The 25,871-nt window shown below is 43.3% G+C and overlaps 1 protein-coding gene across 3 annotated transcripts in view; it reads right to left on the reverse strand.

Annotated features, from left to right (window-relative positions):
• LOC126330069 (E3 SUMO-protein ligase RanBP2-like) overlaps positions 1–25,871 on the reverse strand; it is a 257,136-nt gene that overhangs the window by 224,751 nt on the left and 6,514 nt on the right. For all 3 annotated transcript variants that reach the window (XM_049996317.1, XM_049996325.1, XM_049996329.1), the window contains exon 2: positions 12,865–13,090. In XM_049996317.1, the coding sequence (XP_049852274.1) occupies positions 12,865–13,090 (226 nt within the window). The remainder of the gene's footprint in view (positions 1–12,864; positions 13,091–25,871) is intronic.

A 25,871-nucleotide genomic window follows, 5' to 3' on the forward strand; every position in this document is an offset into this window, starting at 1 on the left:
TGGGATTTCCGCAGAAAACCACTCATGACCTGGGTGTACAAACAGATGGTCAACTGCAGAACGGCGCACTCGAAATCCACACTATGCACTTGTCAGTAAATTGTGAGACTCTAGCCACCATACCAGCGAGGCAAGAATCATACATTTCATCACCTTGCAAGCACAGCTGGTGAAAGAGATGTGGCGGTAGCTAGAAGGAAGGTTTTCATCCTTACCAGGCTTAGATATGGGTATGACACTGGCTTCATACCAACATCAGGGAAATGTTCCCGCTGCCCACATGCGGTTGTATGTATTAAGCGGAAGGTGCTTGCTCGCAAGGGAGAGGTGCTGCAACATCTGAATGTTGTCAGCGTCTGGCCCTGGGGCGGAGGATCAGGAAGAATGAAGAGCATGCTCTAGCTCCTTTATAGTAAAGGCAGCATTGCAGCACACTCAATTCTGAGAAGAGAAGGGTATCACACTAGTGTCCTCTGCTTGTTTCCGATGGAGGAAAATGGCAGCTCAAGGCGTTTGAGATAGCAATAGGGTCCACGGTGACATCTGCTACTGTCAAGCCAGAAATTGGCAAATGGATCTTGGTAGCAGAGAGCTGCAGGAGTTTGGCCCATACAACATAGGAAGAGGTGAAACTGTTAAAAGAACTAGTGAATGTGATCCATCTAGCTTTTTTGCTATCCTGAAAAACACGACACTTTGCACTCACTTGTTTATAATGAATGAAGTTTGCCATTGTAGGATGGCAGTTAAAAATGCGGAGAGCACGTCTCCACATGCGAATTGCGTTGCAGCGTGCCTCAGTCCAACAAGGGACTGGGACACGGTGTCATAAAAAGGAAGTGCAAGGAATGGAACATTTGGCAGCAGTAAGGATAACATTTATGAGATACTCCACCTGGTCATCACAACTGGGGAGATCTTGTTTTTCGAATGTCACAAGGGAGGAGTAAAACACAGAGTCAGCCTTGGTAAGCTGCCATTTCGATGTGAATGCAGTTGGGGTAGGAGTCAGCAAACAGTTAGCACACTGAAAATGTTCAGTCAAGTAGATGTCCAAACGAACCACTCCAGATTGTGGACAAGCTGGGCAGTGCAGAGGGATAGGTCCAAATGGGGAAAGTTGTGCAAGGAGTCAGAAGTGAATGTGGGTGCTCCAGCATCAAGGCAGAAGAGGTTACATTGATTAAGAAGGTCTGCCAAGAGGGCACCTCTCTAACATCCCAAGGGGATGATGCACATTAAAGTCACCGAGTAGCAGAAATGGGGGAGGTAGCTGCCCAATAACCCGAAGGTGGTCTGCCCTCGTGAAAGATAGAGGGATATAAATGGTACAGAGGGAAAAAGTCAGGTGAGGAAGGAAAAGGCAAACTGCAACAGCTTGAAGACGGGTAGTCAGGGAGATGGTTTAACTATGAATGTCATCCCCCATATGAGCAGCGTGATGCCCTCAGGAGATGGAATGCCGACCTCAGGGGGAAGGTCAAATTGAACAGGAATAAATTGAAAGCTTAATGTCGGCGTGAGTGCACAATTTTGTTTCCTGAAGGCAGGGTATAATGGGATGCTGCAGTGCCAAAAGCAGCCATAAATCCTCTTTGTGGCCGTAAACTTTCTATTGGAGGAGAGTCATAATGAAGAGATGAAGGGGCTCTCACTTCGGGACCTGTCGAGTGACAGCCTGCGGAGACATGCTGCTACGCAGCACAGAAGCAGGATGATCCTGCTCAATGAGATCCACAGAAGCATCAGCTTGCTTGTGCTGTCAATCTAGCGAGTCCAACGCAGAAAAATAGTTGGTGGTGTGCACCAGTGACACAGAGGTGGGCCGGGCTAAGGTGTCACGTGGTAACAATTTATAAGAGGACCTTCGAGTCAGCGAAGGAGAAGACAGTCAGCCTTTGTTGGACTACTTCGAGCCTTTCCAGTTAGTAGAGGAAGACTCACATGTTTGCCTGGAGGGGCTTAGGAAGTCTCCACGGGAGTACTAATCCTGTTTTTTTACGGCTGTGTAGCTGGAGGCTTCGCCCCTTGAGACGAGAGTGTGATGGCTTGTTGCACAGCTGGGCAGGGGGTTGGCAATGGTACCTTGACACTGGGTGATTTCACAACCTCAAAGCTGAGCTTGAGGTCACATGTCTGCGTGGCCATGTCCTTCATGGAGTGAGGGGTAACAAGAACAGAACTATAAGTGCCGGACAGGAGAACACAGGGTTTGCAACCAGCCAACAGCTTGCGAGCGACTGGGTAAGGTGTCCTCCATTTGGACTTATCAGTGAAGTTCTTTTACTGCAGTGTTCTGAACATTTTTTTATAATTTATGGATTTCTTTTTCAAAATGCCAATCCATATAATTTTGATTTATTTTCTGTTGATTAGTACCATGTAGTTTCACATTCCCTGAAAAAGAGAGGAGCTTCCAATTTTAGGTTGATCAGGTTTCATAAACAATTTAAATTTTTGCCATACATAAAACCTGTTTTATTACCACATTATCACATAACAGGCTCATACAAATCAAAACCTAGCCTTATTTAACATAATTTTAGCTTTGAAAGATGAGTAAGAGACTCATTTTTCAAGCATTTTAAATGGTTCCAAAATGTTTGCGAAAGGTCCACTCTGTTTTGTACTGAAATTAGCCAGTTGGTTGGTTGGTTTAAAGAAGAGGGGGGAGGGGGCGGGGGGAGACAGGCTAACTGTGAGGTCATCGGTCCCTTGTTTCCTGTAGAACAACTACCCAAGGGAAAGAAGAAAACAAAGAAGACGTATGGCACAATAACAGGAGAAAGGAAGAACCAGAAGGACAATAAACACTACAATGGACAAAACATGACAAGAAAACCACAGATATGCAAGAAACAGGGAGATGAGATTGAAAACAAGAAAGCAGATTACTATGGCTGGCTGACCATGAGAATAAAAAAAGGAGAAGCCAGCCACTCTGCAACACATTAAAACCTCTACCCTAAAACTCCTAGTATGGAGGACACACAGGGACAATGGACATGCACTAAAAACTTAGAACACATGATAAAACCCACCCTCACAAATAAAACGTAAAAGTAAAGCTGTTAGGGTAATGGGAAAGTTGAAAGTCCACCGCAAAGTGGCTAAAAGTAGTCAGTCCACCAAGAGGTGGACGACTGTCATTTGGGAGCCACAGTGACACTGAGGTGGGTCCTCGCAACAGAGGACGTATCCTGTGTGAGCCACGTATGGCCAACGCGGAACCGACAAAGGACAAATGATTCCCTGCAAGAAGCCCGCAGGGAAGACTTCCACACATTTTCAGTCTCCTTAATGACCAGCAGTTTGTTGTGCACACTGCTATGCCACTCCGTCTCCCAAAGCCAAAAAACCTCGCGGTGACAGAACGCCAAGTCAGTTTCAGCAATGCCCATCTCCAGGGGCATGAGTTACCATCAGCCATTGCGCCGTCAGTGTAAACAACTTCAGAGCCTCGAACAAGTCAGGAATCTAGAGGAAGTGAGAGAGCAGTGAGGTTAACGGAGTTCTTAGGGCCATGCAAAAAGTCCAGGCAAAGCTTTGGCCGAGATGTACACCGTGAAGGTGTACGTGAATGGACCTCAAGTGGAGGCGGTAAAGGCAAGGACTCCAGTTTGGATAGAAGGGATCGCAAGCAAACCGCAATCTTGAGCCCTGACCTGGGCTGCCATTGGCGGGAAAAGGAGATGGTGATTCAGATACGCAGGAGAACTATGAGCGTGTGCAATGTATCTGCCGAGCAGTTGTGCACGTCAGATCCGCAATGGAGGGACTCCGGCCTCCACCAGGACACTGGTCACTGGACTAGTTCTAAAAGCTCACATCACTAAGTGCCCACCACAATGGTGCACTGGTTCTAGTAGACAACGCTGAACGCGCCGCCAAACCGTAAACCAGACTCCCATAGTCACGGCGGGATTGAACAAGGGCTCTGTAGAGCTGAAGCAGCGCAGAGCGATCTACACCCCAGTTGGTGTTGCTAAGGCAGTGGAGGACATTGAGGTGCTGCCAGAACTTCTGCTTAAGCTAACGAAGGTGATGTAGTCAAGTAAATCGGGCGCCGAAAACCAGTCCTAATAATCAATATGTCTCCACTACAGTGAGTGTATCGTCATGAAGTTCTCATTCTGGATGAACGGTACAATGCCGACAGACTTCGTGGCTGAAACTGGAAGCCACGGGCTAGAGCCCATGACTGCGCCTTGTGAATGGCTCAGCACCACCAGTACTGGAGAGCAATACAAAATGCAGAAGTTATCCGCATACAGAGAAGGAGACCGACGGCCCTACAGCTGCTTCTAGGCCATTAATGGCAACTAAAAATAGAGATACACTCAATAGGGAGCCCTGCGGAACACCATTCTCCTGAATACGTGGGGAACTATGGGAGGCACCAACCAGAACATGGAAAGTACGGAGTGACATACAATGTGGCAAGGGTATGATGTCGCCAGGACATGTCGTATGCTTTACGTAAATCAAAAAGATGGCAACAAGGTGCTGGCGTCTGGTAAAGGCTGTTCGGACGGCAGACTCAAGGGACACAAGAGTATCAGTTGTAGAGTGACCCTGGCAGAAGCCACCCTGACGTGGAGCCAGTAGGTTGGTCGATTGGGGTTTAAGGTTCAAACAGCAAAGCAGTCCATTCAGATGGATTTACATCTCACAAAAGTCATAACAATAAAAGGTAAAAGGTTAAAAAACGTGAAAGTGCAGTGGTGGTGTCAATGGTGAAAACAAAAGGAGGGAAGACAGCAAGTGGGCAACCCCAAGGCTATGCTAAGGGCAAGAAATATCCCTCCTCTGATGCAGTAGAGGTACGACCACCTGCTATTCAAAAGCATTCAACCGGTAGAATGTAAAAGTGCATATTGTAAAAGGAGAATAACCAAATCTAAAAAGGATAAAAACAGAGCAAAAGGGAGAGAAAAGAGGATCTTAGCCAGGGAGGGGAGTCAGAAATCTCCAAACACAGCTTACTTTGGGAGACACCCCAACCCTCACCGCCCTGCCACTACTCCAGAGGGAGATTAGAAACCTTATAAGTAAAAAATAAAAACCACTTTCACGAAGGAAACTGAGAACCAGTTCAACCATCCAGGAATCGTCTGTCAATATTAAAGGTAAAGTGCGGGGAAGTCTGTACTTAGTACGCAGAGCCAAAAGAAGGGGGCATTCCACCAAAATGTGGGCTACTGACTGGAAGGCTCCACAACCACAAAGTGGGGGTGGCTTATTACGTAAAAGAAAACCATGAGTCAGCTTGGTATGGAGGATGTGGAGACAACAAAGGGTGGTTGAGTCCTTTTGGGAAAGGCAGAAGGAAGAACGCCATGGGCAGGTGTCACCTTAATCGTACGAACTTTATTAGACAGGGAGGTAGCCTACCATAAGTTGGCCAATGATTGCATGAAGTGGGATTTGATATGAAGCCGTCAATCCACCGCAGGAGGGGTGACAGAAGAAGGGGGGGGGGGGGGGGGGGTGAGACTGCTCCCCCAGCCAAATGATCAGCAAGCTCACTACCTGGGATACTCACATGGCCAGGGAGCCAAAGGAAGTCAACAGAACAAGCAGTATGATGAAGATCAGTGAGACAGTCATGGATGGCCGAGACCACGGGATGGCGGGATAAACACTGGTCAATAGCCTGAAGACCACTCATTGAGTCTGTACATAACGAAATGCGGTTGAGTGGGGACTGTTTACTGCGGAATTGATGGGAATTTACCTTTATTAAACACCCCACATGCAGCTGGCTGGAGATGATTTTCCATGCCAACAGAGGACGTGAAGGCATATCCCACACGATCAGCAGGTTTAGAGCCATCCGTGTAAAGAACAACAGCATCCCGAAACTCCCATAAAATTCGTCGGAAAAAACAATGGAACACCAATGGGGGAGCGGAATCTTTCAGACCTCAGCAGAGATCCATTCCAATCCAGGGCCGAAGAACTAACTGAAGGGAGGCAGGAGTGGGGGTGGGGGTGGGGGATGGGGGGGGGGGGGGGAGACAGGACAAAGAAGGAAGCTCACAGCGAAGAGATGCAAGCTGGAGTCCAACCGGTAAACCCGCCCGAGGGCGGGAATCAGGAGGGCGTTGTCCTTGGTCTGGGAACAGGATAGAATAGGAAAGATGAGTGGGAGAGGAACAGACGACGGCTGTATAAGAAACCAGAAGCTGGGACCACCGAACAAAAAAGGGGGGGGGGGGGGATCCCAGCTTCAACCAGGAGGGAGCCAGTAGGCCACGTGACACCAAGACACAACCCAACCACTGACACACCATACTTTCCAGCAGCTTACAGCGAATGTTGGTGAGGCTGATGGACCAATAGCTATCCACATGAATCGGATTTTTACCGGCTTTTAGCATCGGAATGATGGTGCTCTTCCGACAATACAATGAAAAGACGCTATCAAATACAATGAAAAGACGCTATCACACCAGATCTGGTTGAGATGATTAGAAGATGTCGCTTGTAGTCAGAAGAGAGATGTTTAATCCTCTTACTGTGGATCCGATGCAGCCCAGGAGCGGTCTCGGGGCAATGTGCAAGGGTGTTGAGGAGCTACCACACCGTAAATGGGGCTTTATAGGGTTCACTGTGGTGTGTACTGATTGAGAGGACTTTCCTTTCCATCCGCCATTTGAGGGTGCACAAGGCTGGGGGTTAGTTCTCCGACACAGAGGCTCCAGCAGAGTGCTCGACAGTCGCATTTTCGTCGGTAGACAACATGCCGTTGATGTTAATGCCCGAGACACCTGTTGGGGTCTGATGCGCAAAAAGAGACGTCCAATTCTCATCCAGAGAACGAGGGATCAAATTTTCTGCCACTGAACCGATCATTGTAGTGACCTGCTCAATCACAACATGGATGGCACCATGTGGCAGAGAGGTGACAGCAGAGGTGAAGGCCTTGTTTAACACCCATCTGGGTAGACGTCTGTGGGCAGGGCGCCAGGGAAGTAACAGGAAGATGGAGAAGTGGTCACTACCATACAGGTCATCATGTGATCTCTCATGGACAGGTGAGAGAAGCCCTGCACTGCAAATTGAAAATCAATGGCCAAGTAACTACTATGACCCTCACTGAAATATGTGGCAGCCCCAGTATTTAAGAGGCAGAGGTTGAGTTGGGACAGTAAATTTTTAACATCTCTGCCAGGGCCAGTAAGAATGGTGCAACCCCAGAAGGGGTTATGAGCGTTAAAAGCTCCCAAAAGTAGAGGTGGTTTAGTGAATTGATCAATCAGTGCCACCAATACGTTCAGGAGTACCACACCATCTAGAGGGAGATATATACTGCAGATGCTTATTTCCTGTGTCGCCCGTATCCTGACAGGTTCACTACATACTGAGTTCAGGACATAAACGCAAACTCCACCAGACAATCTATTACATTCGCTACGGTTCTTGTAATATCCCCTGTAGCCACAAAGGGCAGGGGTCGGCACTGAGGGGAACCAGGTTTCCTGGAGGGCAATACAGAAAGCAGATGTAAAGCTTAACAGTTGCCATAGCCCAGTGAGGTGGTGGAAAAAACCACCACAATTCAACTGGAGGATGACATTATTGTGAGGCTGGGAAGGCATAAAGAGTGCAAGAAAGTAGGTTATGTCTCAGGGTCATCTACTGCCACCGACTTATTTCCTGAACAGGCTATATCCATTCTATCTGAGCGTCTGACGAGATCTAGGTCCTCAGTGGACACCAGAATCTTCACATCATCAGACTCAGAGTTGGGTTGATTTCGGAGGAAGACCAAACTGCGAGGTAATCAGTCTCATCAGATTAGGGAAGAATGGGGAAGGAAGTCGGCCATGCCCTTTCAAAGGAACCATCCCGGCATTTGCCTGAAGCGATTTAGCAAAATCATGGAAAACCTTAATCAGGATGGCCGGATGGGGGATTGAACCGATGTCCTCCCAAATGCGAGTCCAGTGTGCTAACCACTGTGCCACCTTGCTCAGTCCAGACTCAAGAGTTTGTAGGCATCAGTGGTGTGGGTGCCACTGCAATTCCCTTGGTCTTGGGGGTCTTCTTTCTGGATTTCTCTAACTGATCCTTGGGTTTCAGTGACTGGGAGGGCTTCACTGATTCAGTCTCCGGGACTTAGGATGATCTTTAAGCCCTACAACCAGCTGCTTTTGGGCACTTCAGCCACTGACAGGTGTCATCTTTTCCAGTAGCAGAAACCTGGGAAGGTAGTGACCGAAGGACCTCCCCTTCCTAGCGAGAGGAGCAGAAGGTAAGTGGCTAAGTAGTGGGGACTGGTATCCCCGATGGTTGGGGGACAGTGCTCCAGAGGTAGTGAGAGAAGTGGCCCCCCACCATCATGGGGGCAGGTGTAGTGTTCCAGCTCTGGGAGCCTATAGGAACTTGCGGAATTGTTATAGTAGCGGCATAAGAGGAGTTCATAGCCACAGTATGTAGGCACTCAAATTTCCTCTTAGCCTCAGTGTAGGACAGTCGGTCCAGGGTCTTGTATTTCATAATTTTCCTTTCTCACTGTAAAATACTGGAGTCTGGTGGGCAAGGGAAATGATGCTCTCCACAGTTGACACAGATGGGAGGCAGGGAACATGGAGTATTGGGATGGGATGGACGTCCACAATCTCAACATGTGATGCTTGAAGTACAGTGGGAAGACATGGCCGAACTTCCAGCACTTAATGCACTGCATTGGGGGAGGGATATATGTCTTGACATCACAGTGATAGACCATCGCCTTGACCTTCTTGGGTAATGTATCGCCCTCAAAGGCCAAGATGAAGGCAACAGTGGCAATCTGATTATCCTTCGGGCCCCAACGGTTGCGCAGAATGAAATTAACTCCTCGTCACTTTAAGTTGGTGCGCAACTCTTCGTTGGACTGCAAAACGAGGTCCCTGTGGAATATAATACACTGTACCATATTTAAGCACTTATGAGGGGTGATTGTAATGGAAACATCCCCCAGCTTGTCACAAGAGAGTAATGCCCGTGACCGGGCAGAGGATGCCATGTTTATCAAGACTGGCCCTGACCGCATTTTGGGCAAGCCCTACACCTCCCCCAAACTTGTCCTCTAAATGGTCCACAAAAAACTGAGGCTTCATTGAGACAAAGGAGTCCCTATCAGCTCTCGTACATGAGATACCAGAGCGAATAAGGTCCGCTGCCATACTTCCTTGCATTGTATTGAGACTTGGAATGCTTAAGAGACTGCTGGCATTCAAGCACCAGCAAGTGATGATGTGGTACACTTCACTGCTCGTCATCTGCTAACCAGTCGCAGCAAAGGACACCTGGCAGGATGGCCATTGCCTGGAGTCCCGATGCCCCAGGGTGACAGGCATCTACTCATTGGCATATGTGGGGAATTAAAGGCACAGGCATCAGCAGAGCGATCCCTGTGTAGTCAGAATGCTACAACCAACAGGGTACATGGCAGCCCCACCACAACAGACTGGCTACCGTGCTGGATATGAGGTGGAAAGACTACCATGGTCATCGTCGGGACAGAAAACGATACTGCATAGTGGGTGGAGGAAAATGCACCCAGGAAGGTGTCCTCAACCAAGAGATGGAGTATGAGCGGGACTGCAATGCCTCGACGAGAAAGTGGGCCAGAGATCTTAATGCACAATGCACCATGTAAGGTGCCATTCCCAAATTGGCTCGCTCTTCAGGAAAATGTTGAAAAATGGCGCTCAAACCCTACAGGGGACCATACATGAAGGCTGAAAGGCTAAATACTCGTTTTAGTCACCTCTTACAACAGGCAGGAATAACTTGTGCCTATTCTAACCCCGGGTCTGCAGGGGGGAAATTAGTCAGTCAAACTAAAAATGTGTTCCACAGCTCTAGTATCGTCCTTTGATATAGAGTGATGCCTTCCTGTTGAACTAATAGTAAATGGAGCACTTACAATCTTCAAAACATTGTGAACATGAAGTGAGCACTGATGGTGGTGGTGTTATCCTTCAGTTGGTAAGCTTTATCCAGCAGCTGGTCTATGTGATAGCATGAAGTTCACTACAATTCAGTTTCACTCTTAACTGTTGTCTATAATACACCGGTCACAATCACACACACACACACACACACACACACACACACACACACACACACACACACACACACACACACACACACGCCGCTAGCATTCCCCTTCACAGACTGTGAATCTGAATATTATCCAGATGTTTCTGAGGTGTTGGCGGATCGAATGAAATTTCTTCTTTCTTGCTCTTTAAAGAGCATGCAATATGAGTTTGCCCATCAATTTAGACTAAAAAAAAATGGGTGTTTTGAATTCCTTTCGCAGGAATAGTTTGTTTAGACCAGTCTTTTTCCTGTTCATGGAATTCTTCAGTTTCCTTTTTGGACAAGAGAATGAGGGCTGTGGATGTGTCAGATTTCATGACTGACATACAATCCTGAGCATTCTGAAACACAGCTGTATTGCGTGTGGAAAGATTATGTTTTGTAGCATGATGCTTCAGCAGGCAGCCAACACCATCACAAGGCCCCTTCCCGTGACCAATAGCATTGTATACCCAGTCCGTTGGCGCAAGAAACTTACACAATTGAAACAGCTGGCAATGATTTTTAAAATAACTTTGAAAACCATCAGAAATAATGATCTTCGATATCCCTGTTTGTAGTTGAAGAATTTTGAGCATTGCTGTGTCATCACTTATAACTCTTAACACTTGTGGTCTTGTTTTGAAAATATGTCACTCCAGCAAAAATTGCAACCTGGTCATTACTCCGATGAGAGCCTTGTACTTCTTGTGAGAGAGTTACAGACCAGTTCTCAGTAAAATCACAGTGAAGTACTAAAGCCTGTACACACTCACTCCTGCAATGTGTTGTTGCAATTTCTTCAGATGCTGGTGTGTTACTGTTTTCACTGACCATTTGCCCAATGCATCAATGAAACTCTGTCAAAGGCAACAGTTTTTGTAATTAGTTTAGTCATCACACAATGTTCAAAATTTGCGCAATACACATATAAACAGACATCTCTAGGTGGGTGTGGAACTACCCACTTAGGTCGTAGTGCATAAAATGTTGATCTTCCATTATGTGAAGTTGTATAGTTACTTTTGCAATTTCAAAAGTTTCTTTAATACTGCGCATTATGTACCTCTTCACTTTCCCAACTTTTTTACCTTTAACTGTTACCAGTTATAGTGTCTTTTTTGCTGGCACTCGGGCGAGAAGTCTCATTTATCTTTCACTTCACTATTTCAACTTTAGCTGCTTCTACAGGATGACTATAATAGGGATCTGGTCTTCCAAAGACTCCTTTTACAGACCTCACATTTATTGATTTGTGTACCACGTACTTTGATACTGATGGAACATGGTTCAAAATTGTATTCTTTGAAAATGTCTCTGGAATATAAGTTCAAACGTGTACTTTTTCACTGTAGGATGCACAATATTCAACAACTGAATTTATATTTGTGAAAAATTCCTGGCATAAGGTGCAAGAGTGTTTTGGTTTATTTTCTTCTTAAGATGGAATTTCTACTTTGAAGAGTGTGGTCAGTTTTTCTGTGTTGTATTCATCCATAGCTTTAGTAATTTCTCTGCCCTTTCTTGACGCATAGAGCTCAAGACTCAACTTCACTAACCATGGTTCCTTAACAGGACTAACACCTACCTCTGAAGTTGACTGATTCAGGGTATTTAATTCTTCCTCGACTGATGCAAAAATCTACATCATCTGCACCATGGGTGGCTTCACCTGTTTCAGATATTATTATTGTTGTTATTTCGTCAAGACATTTAGAACACAAAAAGTCGTCACTGGAAACATCTTCACTTTGAAACTTTCTTCAAATGAGAACCCTTATTTCCAACCTGAACAAAGTATGTTTATTTGTTTTACATATCACTCTTATGGATATGCAAACAGCACACTTCACTGTCCTGTGGCCCCAGTCAGAACACATTTCAAACAGTCCTTTTCACAAAACACACTGCAACTATGTCAACTGGTAAATTTCTCACAAAAACACAGAACTCACTGGACGGTCTCAAATTTCTTAGAAGCCTCCTTCAGTGAACAAATTAGCACTGAACAACTACAATACAGAAACCTACAATGAACAACCACAACAAAGAAAATGACAAACTACAACAAAGCCTAAGAACTATCTGCAATGAAAATGAAAAATAACTGCAACAAAGATAGTGATGATAAATTAATCAACAAAGACAATACAAATAAACATTGTTACAAAGAAATTAGTAAGCAACAACTTCAGTGAAGACATACATTATCCTTGAAAATAAAAACTAATTTTTTAAAATAAAACCTATCCAACTTAAAAAGTGGAAGCTCTCCTTTACAAAGAACCTAGTACTACACAGTACTAAACAACAGGAAAAAATTAACTTTTCTAGATTGGGCATTTTTGAAAAAAAAAAAATGTTTTTATGTAAATTATAAAAAAATTCAAAAGGTGACAATAAAAGAACAACATATGTCCAAACAGAAGATACAATTGTAGTCATAAAGCAATTATCTTTCAAATAAAAAAAAAAACTAACAACATATCGAAAACTGTTACAGAGATACAAAACAAAAAAATTGTGTTTCTTACTTAATTCTGAATTTTAACATATGCTAAATTCAGAAACATCCGAGACTATTAAGGTAACCCCCCTGTCTGAAGTGATACGGATTATGCCACTAATATGTCTAATCAACATTTTAGAAAGTTTTTTTTTAATTCTTTATAATTGCAGGACAAAAGATTCACTAATATACTAACAAATAACACTTTGGAATCCACATCTTAATATACAATTAATATTAGCAACACAACAGAAGCTTTATTTCAAGCTACCAACCTTTGAGGATTATATCAGGCTGGGAATGTTCCAGTTCTAATGAGCATTTGTACTCTGTTAATGCTTTCTCCTTCTGGCCAAGAGCTTCCAGTATTTGGGCAAAAAGTTTATGACCTGAGGCTGAATCTTCACGCACAGTCAAGTAACTGGAAATGTAACGCCTCGCAGATTCATAGTCTCCAACCTGATAATAGAGCTTGGCAATATTGTAGCACCGTAAGTTCCTCTGCAACAACAAATGGGGGAAAAAAAAGAGTTAATGGTGGAATATCTACAAAAGCAATGTAAGGGCCTAAAACATGGGTTACAACTTTTCTATCCATTTGCTTATTTACGACTTTGCATAAACTTGCTTCTGATAAACACATACTTCTGGTTACTAGACATAGTAAGTTTACTTATTCTATTTTGTATGGTCAACAATTATGGACTTACATGCTAAGCTGAAACTGTTGCAAGCCAGCTAAAGTATTCCAAGACAGGAAACCAGAAACAATGCAGGTGGCTCCCACAGACAGTAGTGTTTAGGTTACAGGCATGAGCAGTAATATAATACGAAACTTCCTGGCAAATTAAAACTGTGTGCTGGACTGAGACTCGAACTTGGGATCTTTGCCTTTCACGGGCAAGTGCTCTACCACCTGAGCTACCTAAGCACAACTCACGCACATCTCACAGTTTTACTTCCACCACTACCTCATCTACTTTCTTCCAGGAGTGTTAGTACTGCAAAGTCTGCAGGAGAGCTTCTGTGAAGTTTGGAAAGGTGGAGATGACGTTTAGCTGAAAGCTGTTGCTACCAAGCATGGAGTTAGTTTGTGTAAAGGCCAGGAATATCCCTGCCAACAGAGTAGGAGAAGGGAAAGGTCCTGAACACTGTTTGTCACAGGCATCAACATGGTTGTCCAGAGGGACAGGGAGGTGCAGAGCCACATATCTATTGGCCAGTTCTTAAAATGTGCCTGTGGACTGGTGCACCAACTATAGATAGGGAGGAACCAAGTGGCACCAGAATCCTTTAAAAATCCCGAATTTTCATATACAAAAGAGTTCTCAGTCAGAAAATTTAGACGCCGACTTCATGTCCCTCGTCACCATCCTTGGGTAACTTCCGATTTAAGTATGTTTTCTCACTTTGAGTGGTGCTCTCAAATATCTGTATTTAGTGATTGCTATCTTGTTTACTTCTCACCCCACAGAGCAAAACATGCTTTTGTTGTGCCAACAAATTAATGGTTTGTTTTTACTAATGCATAGAAGTAGCCCTCTTTGTAGTAGTTAGTCCGAATGCAATAAACAAGTATTATTCAGACCTAGAGCTCCTTGAGCCTCCTACAAGTATCCTTATTGACTCCTAATCTCTGCACTTCTCATAGGTGACACATGACAGTGTTTGGCACTGAACCGAGCAATCACCTGCCATCACTGGAAGTTTCTTTTTTGCATTTGCTGCTAACTGCTCAGAAATTGTGGACTGACCTGGACCACCCTTTAAATTCTCATATGCTTCCTCTACACCAACTTCTATGCCAGGCCACAATTAATTTGTATTTTCTTTTCAGGGTGCCATCACAATTACGGCTTTTGCAAATGTTAGCGTTCCAAAAACAAGCAGTCAAACTTCAATATTTTACACACAATGAAAATAATAAAACATGTTCATGATATCTACATACCACTTAATGTGCACTGCGAGAGCAGAGTTAGTTATTATCTGAAATGCACTGGGAGCATATGGCTAGCTTATTGTATGCTATGAATGTGGTTGTGAATAGGTACGACAATGTCACTACTTAGTCATCTGCAGGAGGTCAAAATGTTTTGTTACTGGCAAAGGGCCAATTAACAATGAATGTATCTGTCCACATGGATAACATTTCCTGCCATAGCTTTCTCTGTCTGCACCACAGTTATTTTATACCAGTCAATTTCCTGTACTGGGATAAAAAAAAAGAAGTAGAAAGATAGCTACTATTGTCCACTACGAATGTACAGCAATAACACTGCCATTTCTAAAATTAATAGATACTACAATTTATAATTATTAGGTGATATCATATGGCTATAAATGGAAATTAACATGATCTTACAATCTCCTTACAAGGAAAGGTACACAGGGGTAGGATTGTCTTCTTGAGATCACCTATATGGCTGTGCAGGTTACAGTCCCTGGTACTATACCCAGCAGTCATTCGTGCTGGTGACAAAATCTCTGAATGTCTTACGATTTACTAGAGACTTGATAATAGCGTTTGTTTCAAAACAGCACCACAGCCTATTAGTTACGTTATTTGGCTGGTATGCGGAAGTCTGAGGGTTTGAATTCCATTGGATGCAATATTTTCCTCATCCTTAGAGCAACGATGTAACTTTATTCACAGAATTGGTCTAAATGTAATTTTTTTTCAATTTCTAATCCTTTGCCACATGATTTTAACTATCATATTGCATTTCTTACTTGCTCCCATATTTTTACTTATCTTTTGTACATGTTTCATTTGGAATTTTTACCATGCAATTTTTTGGAGCAAACGTATTCCATAAAGCCAAAGAAAATTCCCAGGAGTTATGGTGGATTTCATATAGCTTCTTTGCGTGCATACAATGACCAATCATGTATTGTTATTTTGTTTGTCTCATGTCAATATCTCCACATTGGCGCAGTTCCAGGTAACTGTGCCTTTACCGTCAGTGCCAATGGCACAATTTGTGGTTGAAAGCTGGCAACAGCATTATCAGAGATTTACAATGTTTTCTGAAGATCATGAAAACACAATCAGCTTACTGCAAGAAGGGTTCTTGGCTCAGAACTTTGCTTGCTAAATCGGCATACACTACAGCAACATTATCTGAACATTCAACTGCAATATTGAGAGACAACACACAGAAGTTTTGCCTCACAGTGGTCAACTGCAGTCAGCACCACAGTGTGATGACAGTTAACAGCAGAATGCAACAGGATTTCACACTGCCGTTTTGAAAGCAAATTAAAGAGTTTTATTGGTCTAGACAGTTGAAACTGTCTCCAGAACATCTTTCGCCTTTAGAAATTCATTATGAATAACGACATAAAACCACAAAAACTGCGAAGCACTACATTAGATCAATACATCACCTTCTCTTTGCTGAAGAGTGAAAAATTTGACTAACACCTGATGATGATCATTACAGAAAATGTTGGCGACAGCTAAAGACCAATCTGCTTGTCCCAGAGGTTCAGCATTGAAGATGTGCCATTCATGTTTAGGGTCAGGAATACATATATGCTTCATTATTTGTGAGATGGAAGCAAAAGGGACCTCTTGCTGAAAATTTTGGGTTTTGAGTTATTGTAACTTTTACATCCAACATTAAATTCAGAACAACTTGTAAAAAATCTATCTCTAAATTTTGGTGAGTTGTGTCATGATTAATGTGTGTGATGGAGAAGGGCCGTTTTAAGATAATGTGATTTAAAGTTCCATTTTATTACGACTATTTAACTAGACATATTGAAGAAACAAATTCTGTGTAAATATGTCCATTGTGAAAGAGTACAGAGTTTTTTAAAGTTAACATTAAACATGTGATTAATCCCTTCAGACTTGTAAGACATCACAATGCACATAAATTTAAAACTAAGTAAATTGGCCCCAAATTGAAAGAATTAGTGAACCCTATGCTACATTTTTGGCAGAATATTGATATTTTCGTTCTACACTATGGTGAACTGCAAATTGATGATCTCTGTAGAGATTTATGTATCTCATATAAAAAGGAACTACTTGTCTGGCATTTTTGTGGTCACAAATTGTTCTTTTATGCAAATCTACTGAATGCTCCTTAAAATGCTTCTAAAACTTAGAAGATGCTATTACATATGCAGCAACAAAATTTTGGAAAGGGCCTCTCTTCGGGTCAATGTTATTTCTGCATAACAAGAGGTATGTTTTCAGAAGACTGGCATTGATTGCTTTTGATGCCATTATTGACTCCCATTGGATTGAAACAACTTCCAAATCGATACGAGCATGTACAAAATGAAATAATTATGACAATATACACAAGAAAAAGGAACTGGATATATCAGACATTACGAAAGTTTTTGCTTGTACTGAAAATTTTACTTTTCCGACAAGGGGCCCCTTTTCGCTTTTTGTCCCACATTTTGAGTAGATTGAGGTCCATGTAGTATCAGGACAAGACCTTCTTACATTTCACCCAGCCCTACAGTCATATTTTAGGTGACTATGTTTTGTTTCAAAGACAATAATGCACAAGTACCCCATTCCCGAATTGTGGACACTTCTCCAAAAGGCAGTGATCAACCAAATGTTATAGACTGCAGTGTCGGCTGATATTTATTAAGCCAACCAAGCATCCTTGGCCAAAGTTTATACTTCCAGCTAATTGTTGGAAGAGCACTTCACACACTGGATGGTCTTATCCTGTGGACAACATGCCCAAGGAGGATTCAAAAAAGTTAAATCATGGGGCAGAGCACTGAATGTTACTCAGCACCAGATTGAGACTTCAACATTTTACTTTAGAAGAGAATTCCTTTACTTTGCCAAGAATTTTGTTTTATTTCATAGCAAGTTTTTTTTTCCTGATAGTCTCATTCTTTCAATTCCTGCTCCCCATGAAACTAAACTTGTGCAGATATGCAAGTGATACAAAGTTAGGTTCAAGAATGTAGAATATATAAGCTCTAATTCGGCAATATTATCTGAAACAAATAGAAAATTTGGTGAGCAAATAATTATGTTAAAGTACATAATTCAGCTCTCAAAGTTCCACATCACCACCAACACACATCAGCTATTCTAGTACAAAGAATGGAAATTATTCAATCTTCTTTTTTCCATTTCAGGGAACATCAGACATAAAAAAAATTGTCTCAAAAGTTTATTTACTTTCCTTCCACAAAATGAGTTAAAACTAACCCACAAAAGCATTTTGATAGTCATTGCTCTGTGTCATTCAAAGACAATTCCTAAAACTTGCTAAATTATAGGCCTAATTTTTATACAAAAAATATTGCTCTTTGTTAAACTTTCAAAAATGTCTAACCTGGCAGTTTTTTTGATTTTGCATGGATATGGTAACGAGACTACTCAACCTTTAATCCTGCAATTTGTACACTGGTTACAACAACTAGCAGAGAGCTGATGGAGTGCATTTCACGGGTAGACCACTTTACTGTAAGGCACACTGTATTTTGTTCACCTTTACTTTAATGGTTACAATGTATCAGGTGTTGTGTATTAGCAGTTAAAAATTTGTGGAATTCTGTTTAGTAAGTATTGGAATCGACCAAAACTGCTTCAACAACATCTGAGATGCTGCAGTGGGGAGGCTGGACCAGTTGGCATGGAGTAGCCCATGAAACTTCTGAAAGTTTCTCTGTACGTCACTACACCAAGTCATTCAACACCCAAGTATTTGGGCTCCTTCACAAAGGTCACTGAGCACAAAAGGCAATATCATAAAATATGTTTCAAGTCATCCAACCATATCACTGAAATGTCCTGATCACCTCCACAGAATATGTCTTACGACTGTCCCTAACTTTTAAGTTATATGTTCTATGGGCAATATGCACAATTTCCATTGAAATGACGTGCTACGAGTTAGTTTAACGGGTATGTATAAGCGATTGGTTTGTTTTATGGCTATATGCTGTTAACTTTCAGAGTGCTACATAACCTAATGGCTTAAATCAGTCCACATTACGAGTGCAAAACACACTGACCAACATATGTATCTACTATAGGAATAGTGGTTTTTCCAGAAGAAACTACCTGACATTAGATTCAATATTTGCTTATCACATGTTAGAAACCTTATGCTATTTGGGAATGAGATTTGTGTGCTGTAAACTGAAGTCCTTTCTGCACAGCTGATAACTTTAGTAACCGATTTTTTTAAGCTGTGAACACTGGTATTTTTTTTTAATTTCAATAGGTTATATGTTTCAGCTCTGTACAAGAAATACAAAATTCCAGCATTAATGTAGAACATAATGCTCTGAAACTCTGGTTATAAAGAAAAAAAAAAAAAAAAAAAAAAATGAAAATTTTTAGAAGTTTTAGTTGGTGTCACAAAGGTAATTTATTGTAACTTCTTCTATTAGCATCTGGGTTCGTTCACAGAGGCAAGCTGGAGAAATTGAAAGTGCAGTAGTATAAGCTTTGCTTGTAATGAATCATGGACCTTCCCGTTGGTGGGGAGGCTAGCATGCCTTAGTAATACAGATAACCGTACTGCATGTGCAATCACAACAGACGGGTATCTGTCGAGAGGCCACACAAACGTGTGGTTCCCGAAGAGCGGCAGCAGCCTTTTCAGTAGCCGCAGGGGCAACAGTCTGGATGATTGACTGATCTGGCCTTGTAACATTAACGAAAACAGCCTTGCTGTGTTAGTACTGTGAACGGATGAAAGCAAGGGGAAATTACAGCCATAATTTTTCCCGAGGGCATACAGCTTTACTGTATGGTTAAATGATGATGGCGTCCTCTTGGGTAAAATATTCCCATATGTAAAATAGTCCCCCATTCACATCTCCGAGCGCGGACTACTCAGGAGGACGTCACTATCAGGATAAAGAAAACTGGCGATCTACACATCGGAGCGTGGAATGTCAGATCCCTTAATCGGGCAGGTAGGTTAGAAAATTTAAAAAGGGAAATGGCTAGGTTAAAGTTAGATATAGCGGGAATTAGTGAAGTTCGGTGGCAGTAAGAACAAGATTTCTGGTCAGGTAATTACAGGGTTATAAATACAAAATCAAATAGGGGTAATGCAGGAGTAGGTTTAATAATTAATAAAAAAAAATAGGAGTGCGGGTAGGCTACTACAAACAGCATAGTGAACGTATTATAATGGCCAAGATAGACACGAAGCCCATGCCTACTACAGTAGTACAAGTTTATATGCCAACTAGCTCCGCAGATGACAAAGAGATTGGTGGGATGTATGATGAAATAAAAGAAATTATTCAGAGTGATGGGAGACGAGAAATTAATAGTCATGGGTGACTGGAAATTGATAGCAGGAAAAGGAAGAGAAGGAAGCGTAGTGGGGAATTTGGAATGGGAGTAAGGAATGAAAGAGGAAGCCACCTGGTAGAATTTGCACGGATCATAACTTAATCATAGGTAACACTTGGTTCAAGAATCATGAAAGAAGGTTGTATACATGGAAGAATCCTGGAGATAATGAAATGTCTCAGATTATATAATGGTAAGACAGAGATTTAGGAACCAGATTTTAACTTTTAAGACATTTCCAGGGGCAGATGTGGACTCTGACCATAATCTGTTGGTTATGACCTGTAGATTAAAATTGAAGAAACTGCAAAAAGGTGGGAATTTAAGGAGATGGGACCTGGATAAACTGAAAGAACCAGAAGTTGTACAGAGTTTCAGGGAGAGTGTAAGGAAGCAATTGACAGGAATGGGGGAAAAAAATACAGAAGAAGAATGGGTAGCTCTGAGGGATGAAATAGTGAAGGCAGCAGAGGATCAAGTAGGTAAAAAGACGAGGGCTAATAGAAATCCTTGGGTAACAGGAGCGATATTCAATTTAATTGATGAAAGGAAAAAATACAAAAGTGCAGTAAATGAAGCAGGCAAAAACGAATACAAACATCTCAAAAATGAGAGCGACAGGAAGTGCAAAATGGCTAAACAGGGATGGCTAGAGGACAAATGTATGGCTGTAGAAGTGCATATCACTAGGGGGGTAAGATAGATACTGCCTACAGGAAAATTAAAGAGACCTTTGGAGAAAAGAGAACCACTTGCATGAATATAAAGAGCTCAGATGGAAACCCAGTTCCAAGCAAAGAAGGGAAAACAGAAAGGTGGAAGGAGTATATAGAGGGCCTATACAAGGGCAATATTCTTGAGGACAATATTATAGAAATGGAAGAGAATGTAGATGAAGATGAAATGGAAGGTATGATACTGTGTGAAGAGTTTGACAGAGCACTGAAAGACCCAAGTCGAAACAAGGCCTCGGGAGTAGACAAAATTCCATTAGAACTACTGACGGCCTTGGGGGAGCCAGTCCTGACAAAACTCTACCATCTGGTGAGCAAGATGTATGAGACAGGCGAAATACCCTCAGACTTCAAGAAGAATATAATAATTCCAATCCCAAAGAAAGCAGATGTTGACAGGTGTGAAAATTACTGAACTATCAGTTTAATAAGTCACAGCTGTAAAATACTAACACGAATTCTTTACAGACGAATGGAAAAACTGGTTCAAGCCGACCTCGGGGAAGATCAGTATGGATTCCGTTGAAATGTTGGAACACGTGAGGCAATACTAGAAGAAAGATTAAGGAAAAGCAAACCTACGTTTCTCACATTTGTAGACTTAGAACAAGCTTTTGACAACGTTGAATGGAATACTCTCTTTCAAATTCTGAAGGTAACAGGGGTAAAATACAGGGAGCAAAAGGGTATTTACAATTTGTACAGAAACCAGATGGCAGTTGTAAGAGTCGAGGGGCATGAAAGGAAAGCACTGGTTGGGAAGGGAGTGAGACAGGGTTGTTATTCAATCTGCATATTGAGCAAGCAGTAAAGGAAGCAAAAGAAAAGTTCGGAGTAGGTATTAAAATCCATGGAGAAGAAATAAAAACTTTGAGGTTCGCCAATGACATTGTAATTCTGTCAGAGACAGCAAAGTACATGGAAGAGCATTTGAATGGAATGGGCAGTGTCTTGAAATGAGGATACAAGACGAACACCAACAAAAGCAAAACGAGGATAATGAAATTTAGTCTAATTAAATCGGGTGATGCTGAGGGAATTAGATTAGGAAATGAGACACTTAAAATAGTATTTGGGAGCAAAATAACTGATGATGGTCGAAGTAGAGAGGATATAAAATGTAGACTGGCAATGGCAAGGAAAGAGTTTCTGAAGAAGAGAAATTTGTTAACATAGAATATAGATTTAAATGTCAGGATGTCGTTTCTGAAAGTATTTGTATGGAAGTGAAATATGGACGATAAACAGTTTACACAAGAAGAGGATAGAAGCTTTTGAAATGTGGTGCTACAGAAGAATGCTGAACATTAGATGGGTAGATCACATAACTAATGAGGAGGTATTGAATAGAATTGGGAGAGAAGCAAAATTTGTGGCACAACCTGATTAGATGAAGGGATCGGTTGGTAGGGCATTAGCCATCTGTGTAAACCACTTCATGGCCTCAGTACATGTCATGTCAAGAATTAAGAGGAAGTGACAGCGGAGAGCCGCAGAGCGAACTTTATACTTTTGGCCATGTGAAAGGTCCAGGCGAAGCTGCGGACTAGGTGTTAACCATCGAGGTGCATGCGAATGGACCCAAAGTATAGGCGGTAAAGGCAAGGACTCCAGTTCAGATAGAAGGGATCGGACACGAACTGCAATTCTAAGCCCTGACGTGGGCTGCCGATGTGGGAGATGAATCACCTTGAGTGGGAAAAGGAGACAGTAATTCGGAAGCACAGGAGAACTACGAACGTGTGCGACGTAGCTCGCGAGCAGTTGCGTATGCCTGACATGCAATGGAGGGACTCCAGCCTCCGCCAGGATGCTGGTCACCAGTCGTCCTAAAAGCTCCCTTCACTAGCCGAATGCCGTGGTGGTGCACTGGGTCAAGTACACGCAATGCTGAGAGCGCCGCCTAACCATAATCTACACTCCCATAGTCAAGGCGGGATTGAAAAAGGGCTCTGTAGAGTTGCAGCAGCGTAGAGCGATCTGCACTCCAGTTGGTGTTGCTCAGGTTGTGAAGGACATTGAGGTGCTGCCAGAACTTCCGCTTAAGTTGACGAAGGTGAGGAAGCTAAGTCAATCGGGTGTCGAAAACCAGTCCTAAAACTTGATATGCCTCCACTACAGTGAGTGGATAAAGTTCTGGTTTTAGATTAAGGGTACAATGCTGACAGAAGTGCGTAACACATGACTCTGTGGCTGAAAAATGGAAGCCATGGGCTAGAGCCCATGACTGCAGCTTGTGGATGGCTCCCAGTATGTGCTGCTCAGCAACACCAGTACTGATGGAACAGTACGTAATGCAAAAGTCTGTCTGCATACAGAGACAGTGAGACAGACGGCCCTACAGCTGCTGCTAGACCGTTAATGGCTGCTAAAAATAGATACACTCGTTACAGAGCACTGTGGGATCCCATTCTCCTGGATATGGGGGGAACTATGGGAGGCACCAACTTGGGACATGGAAAGTACGAAGCAACAGGAAATTCTGGATAAAAATCGAGAGCGGGACTCTGAAACCCAACTCATAATATGGCACGGATACGATGTCGCCAGGTGGTGTCATATGCTTTTTGTAAATAAAAAAGACGAGAGGACTGTTCCTGCCATCCGCCGGTAGAGTGCACAAGGCTGGGGGGGGGGGGGGGGGGGGGAGGGGGGGGGGTATGTAATTCTCCGACACAGAGGCGTGAGCATAGTAGTCAGCAATCATTTTTGCGTCAGTAGATAACACACCATTTATGTTAACACTGGGAACACTTGTTGGGATCTGATACCCAGAAACTCATTTGATCTTTGCCCCAACTTGGGAAGGTGACGTACGGCACCCAATGGCAGACACATATCTCTCCCAACACTCCTGTTTCCATCTTTTGATAAGCTTGCGAATGCTGGCATGGAGCCGTTTAAAGGCTATGAGGTGCTCCAGGAAAGGGTGCCGCTGTAGAGGTCGCCGACTCTCCTTAATTGCCTCAGTGACTTCCAGCAACCACCAAGGGACTGTGTTTCTCCAGAGCACCCAAAAAATGAAGGATCACATTTTCCGACACAGAAACGATCCTTGCAGTTATCTGCTCGACCACCACATCAATGTTACCATGTGTGGGAGAGTCAATGGTGACAGCAGAGGTGAAAGTGTCTCAGTCTGCCTTGTTTAAAGCCCGTACAGGCAGGTGTCCGTGGGCCTGATGCCAGGGGAGTGACAAAAAGATGGGAAAGGGGTCACTACCACACAAGTCGTCACATGCTCTCCAGTTGGTATGTGGGAGAAGACGAGGACTGCAAACCAAGAGATCAACAGCCAAATATGTGCATGTGCCACACTGAAATGTGTGGGGGTACCTGCATTTAAGAGACAGAGACTGAACTGAGAAAGTAAGGTTTCGAAATTTCTGCCTCAGCCAGTAAGCATGGTGCCACCCCACAAGGGGATATGAGCGTTAAAACCTTCCAAATGTAGGAAAGGTGTAGGGAGTTGATCAATCACTGCAGTCAATGCGTTCAGGAGTACTGCACCATTTGGAGGAAGATATACGTTGCAGCAGTTATTTCCGGTGTCGTCCTTATCCTGACAGCCACAGCTTCAAGAGGTGTTTGAAGGGTCACAGGTTCACGGCATACTGAGTTTAGGACATACACACAAACTCCACCTGACACACTATTATAGTCACTAGGGTTCTTGTAATATCCCCTATAGCTGCAGAGTGCAGGGGTCCAAATTTCCGGGAACCAGGTTTCCTGAAGGGCAACATGTAACGCTTAGGAGTTGCCATAGCTCAAACAGGTGGTGGAGGGGGGGGGGGGAGGGGGGGAACGCTGCAATTCCACTGCAGGACGATATTGTCATGAGGCTGGGAAAGCATTAAGTGTGCAAGGAGGCAGGTTATGCCTCAGGGTAACCTACTGCCACTGACTTACTTCCTGAACAGGCTATATCCATTGTGTCTGAGGGTCAGGCGAGATCTAGGTCTTCAGCGGAAGCCAGAATCTTCACATCAGACACAGAGCTTGTAAGCAGCAGTGATGTGGGTGCCACTGTAATTCCCTTGGTCCTGGGGGTCTTCTTTCTGGATTTCTCTCATTGATCCTTGGGTTTCTCTGACTGGGAGGGCTTCACTGATTCAGTCTCTGGCATTGAGGATGATCTTTAAGCCCTACGACCAGCTGCTTTTGGGCACTTCAGCAACTAGTTGGTGTCCTCTTTACCACTAGCAGAAACCTGGGAAGGTAGTGACCCACGGGACCCCTTCAGAGCAAGAGCCGAAGAAGACCAATTCTTCTCTGGCCAGTTAGTGGGGATGGTATCCCTGATGGTGTTGGTGGAGACAGTGCTCCCAAGGTAGGTGGTGCGGGAGCAACAGGGAGAGAAGTGAAGGGGGCAGGTGTAGTCTTCCAGAACTGAGAGGCAACTGGAACTTGAGGAACTGATGGGGCTACAACTGTTCTCGTAGCAGCGGCAAGAGGAGTTCATAGCCACAATAAGTCATCATCACCATCTAAGACTGATTATGCCTTTCAGCGTTCAGTCTGGAGCATAGCCCCCTTATAAAATTCCTCCATGATCCTTTATTTAGTGCTAACATTGGTGCCTGTTCTGATGTTAACCCCATTACTTCAAAATCATTCTTAACCGAATCCAGGTACCTTCTCCTTGGTCTGCCTCCTTGGTCCTACCCTCTACTGCTGATCCCAAGAGTCCCTTGGGCAACCTTGGTTCTCCCATGTGTGTAACATGACCCCACCATCCAAGCCTGTTCGCCCTGAATGCTCATCTATAGAGTTCATTCCCAGTTTTTCTTTGATTTCCTCATTGTGGACACCCTCCTGCCGTTGTTCCCATCTATTAGTACCTGCAATCATCCTAGCTACTTTCATTTCCGTAACCTCAACCTTATTGATAAGGTAACCTGAATCCACCCAGCTCTCGCTCCCATACAACAAAGTTGGTTGAAAGATTGAACGGTGCACAGATAACTTAGTCCTGGTACTGACTTCCTTCTTGCAGAAGGGAGTAGATCGTAGCTGAGCGCTCACCGCATTAGCTTTGCTACACCTCGCTTCCAGTTCTTTCACTATGTTGCCATCCTGTGAGAATATGCATCCTAAGTACTTGAAACATCCACCTGTTCTAACTTCGTTCCTCCTATTTGGCACTCAATCCGTTTATATTTCTTTCCTACTGACATTACTTTCGTTTTGGAGATGCTAATCTTCATAGCATAGTCCTTACATTTCTGATATAGCT

This window comes from Schistocerca gregaria, chromosome 2 (genome assembly GCF_023897955.1).
Source record: "Schistocerca gregaria isolate iqSchGreg1 chromosome 2, iqSchGreg1.2, whole genome shotgun sequence".
Classification (NCBI taxonomy): domain Eukaryota; kingdom Metazoa; phylum Arthropoda; class Insecta; order Orthoptera; family Acrididae; genus Schistocerca; species Schistocerca gregaria.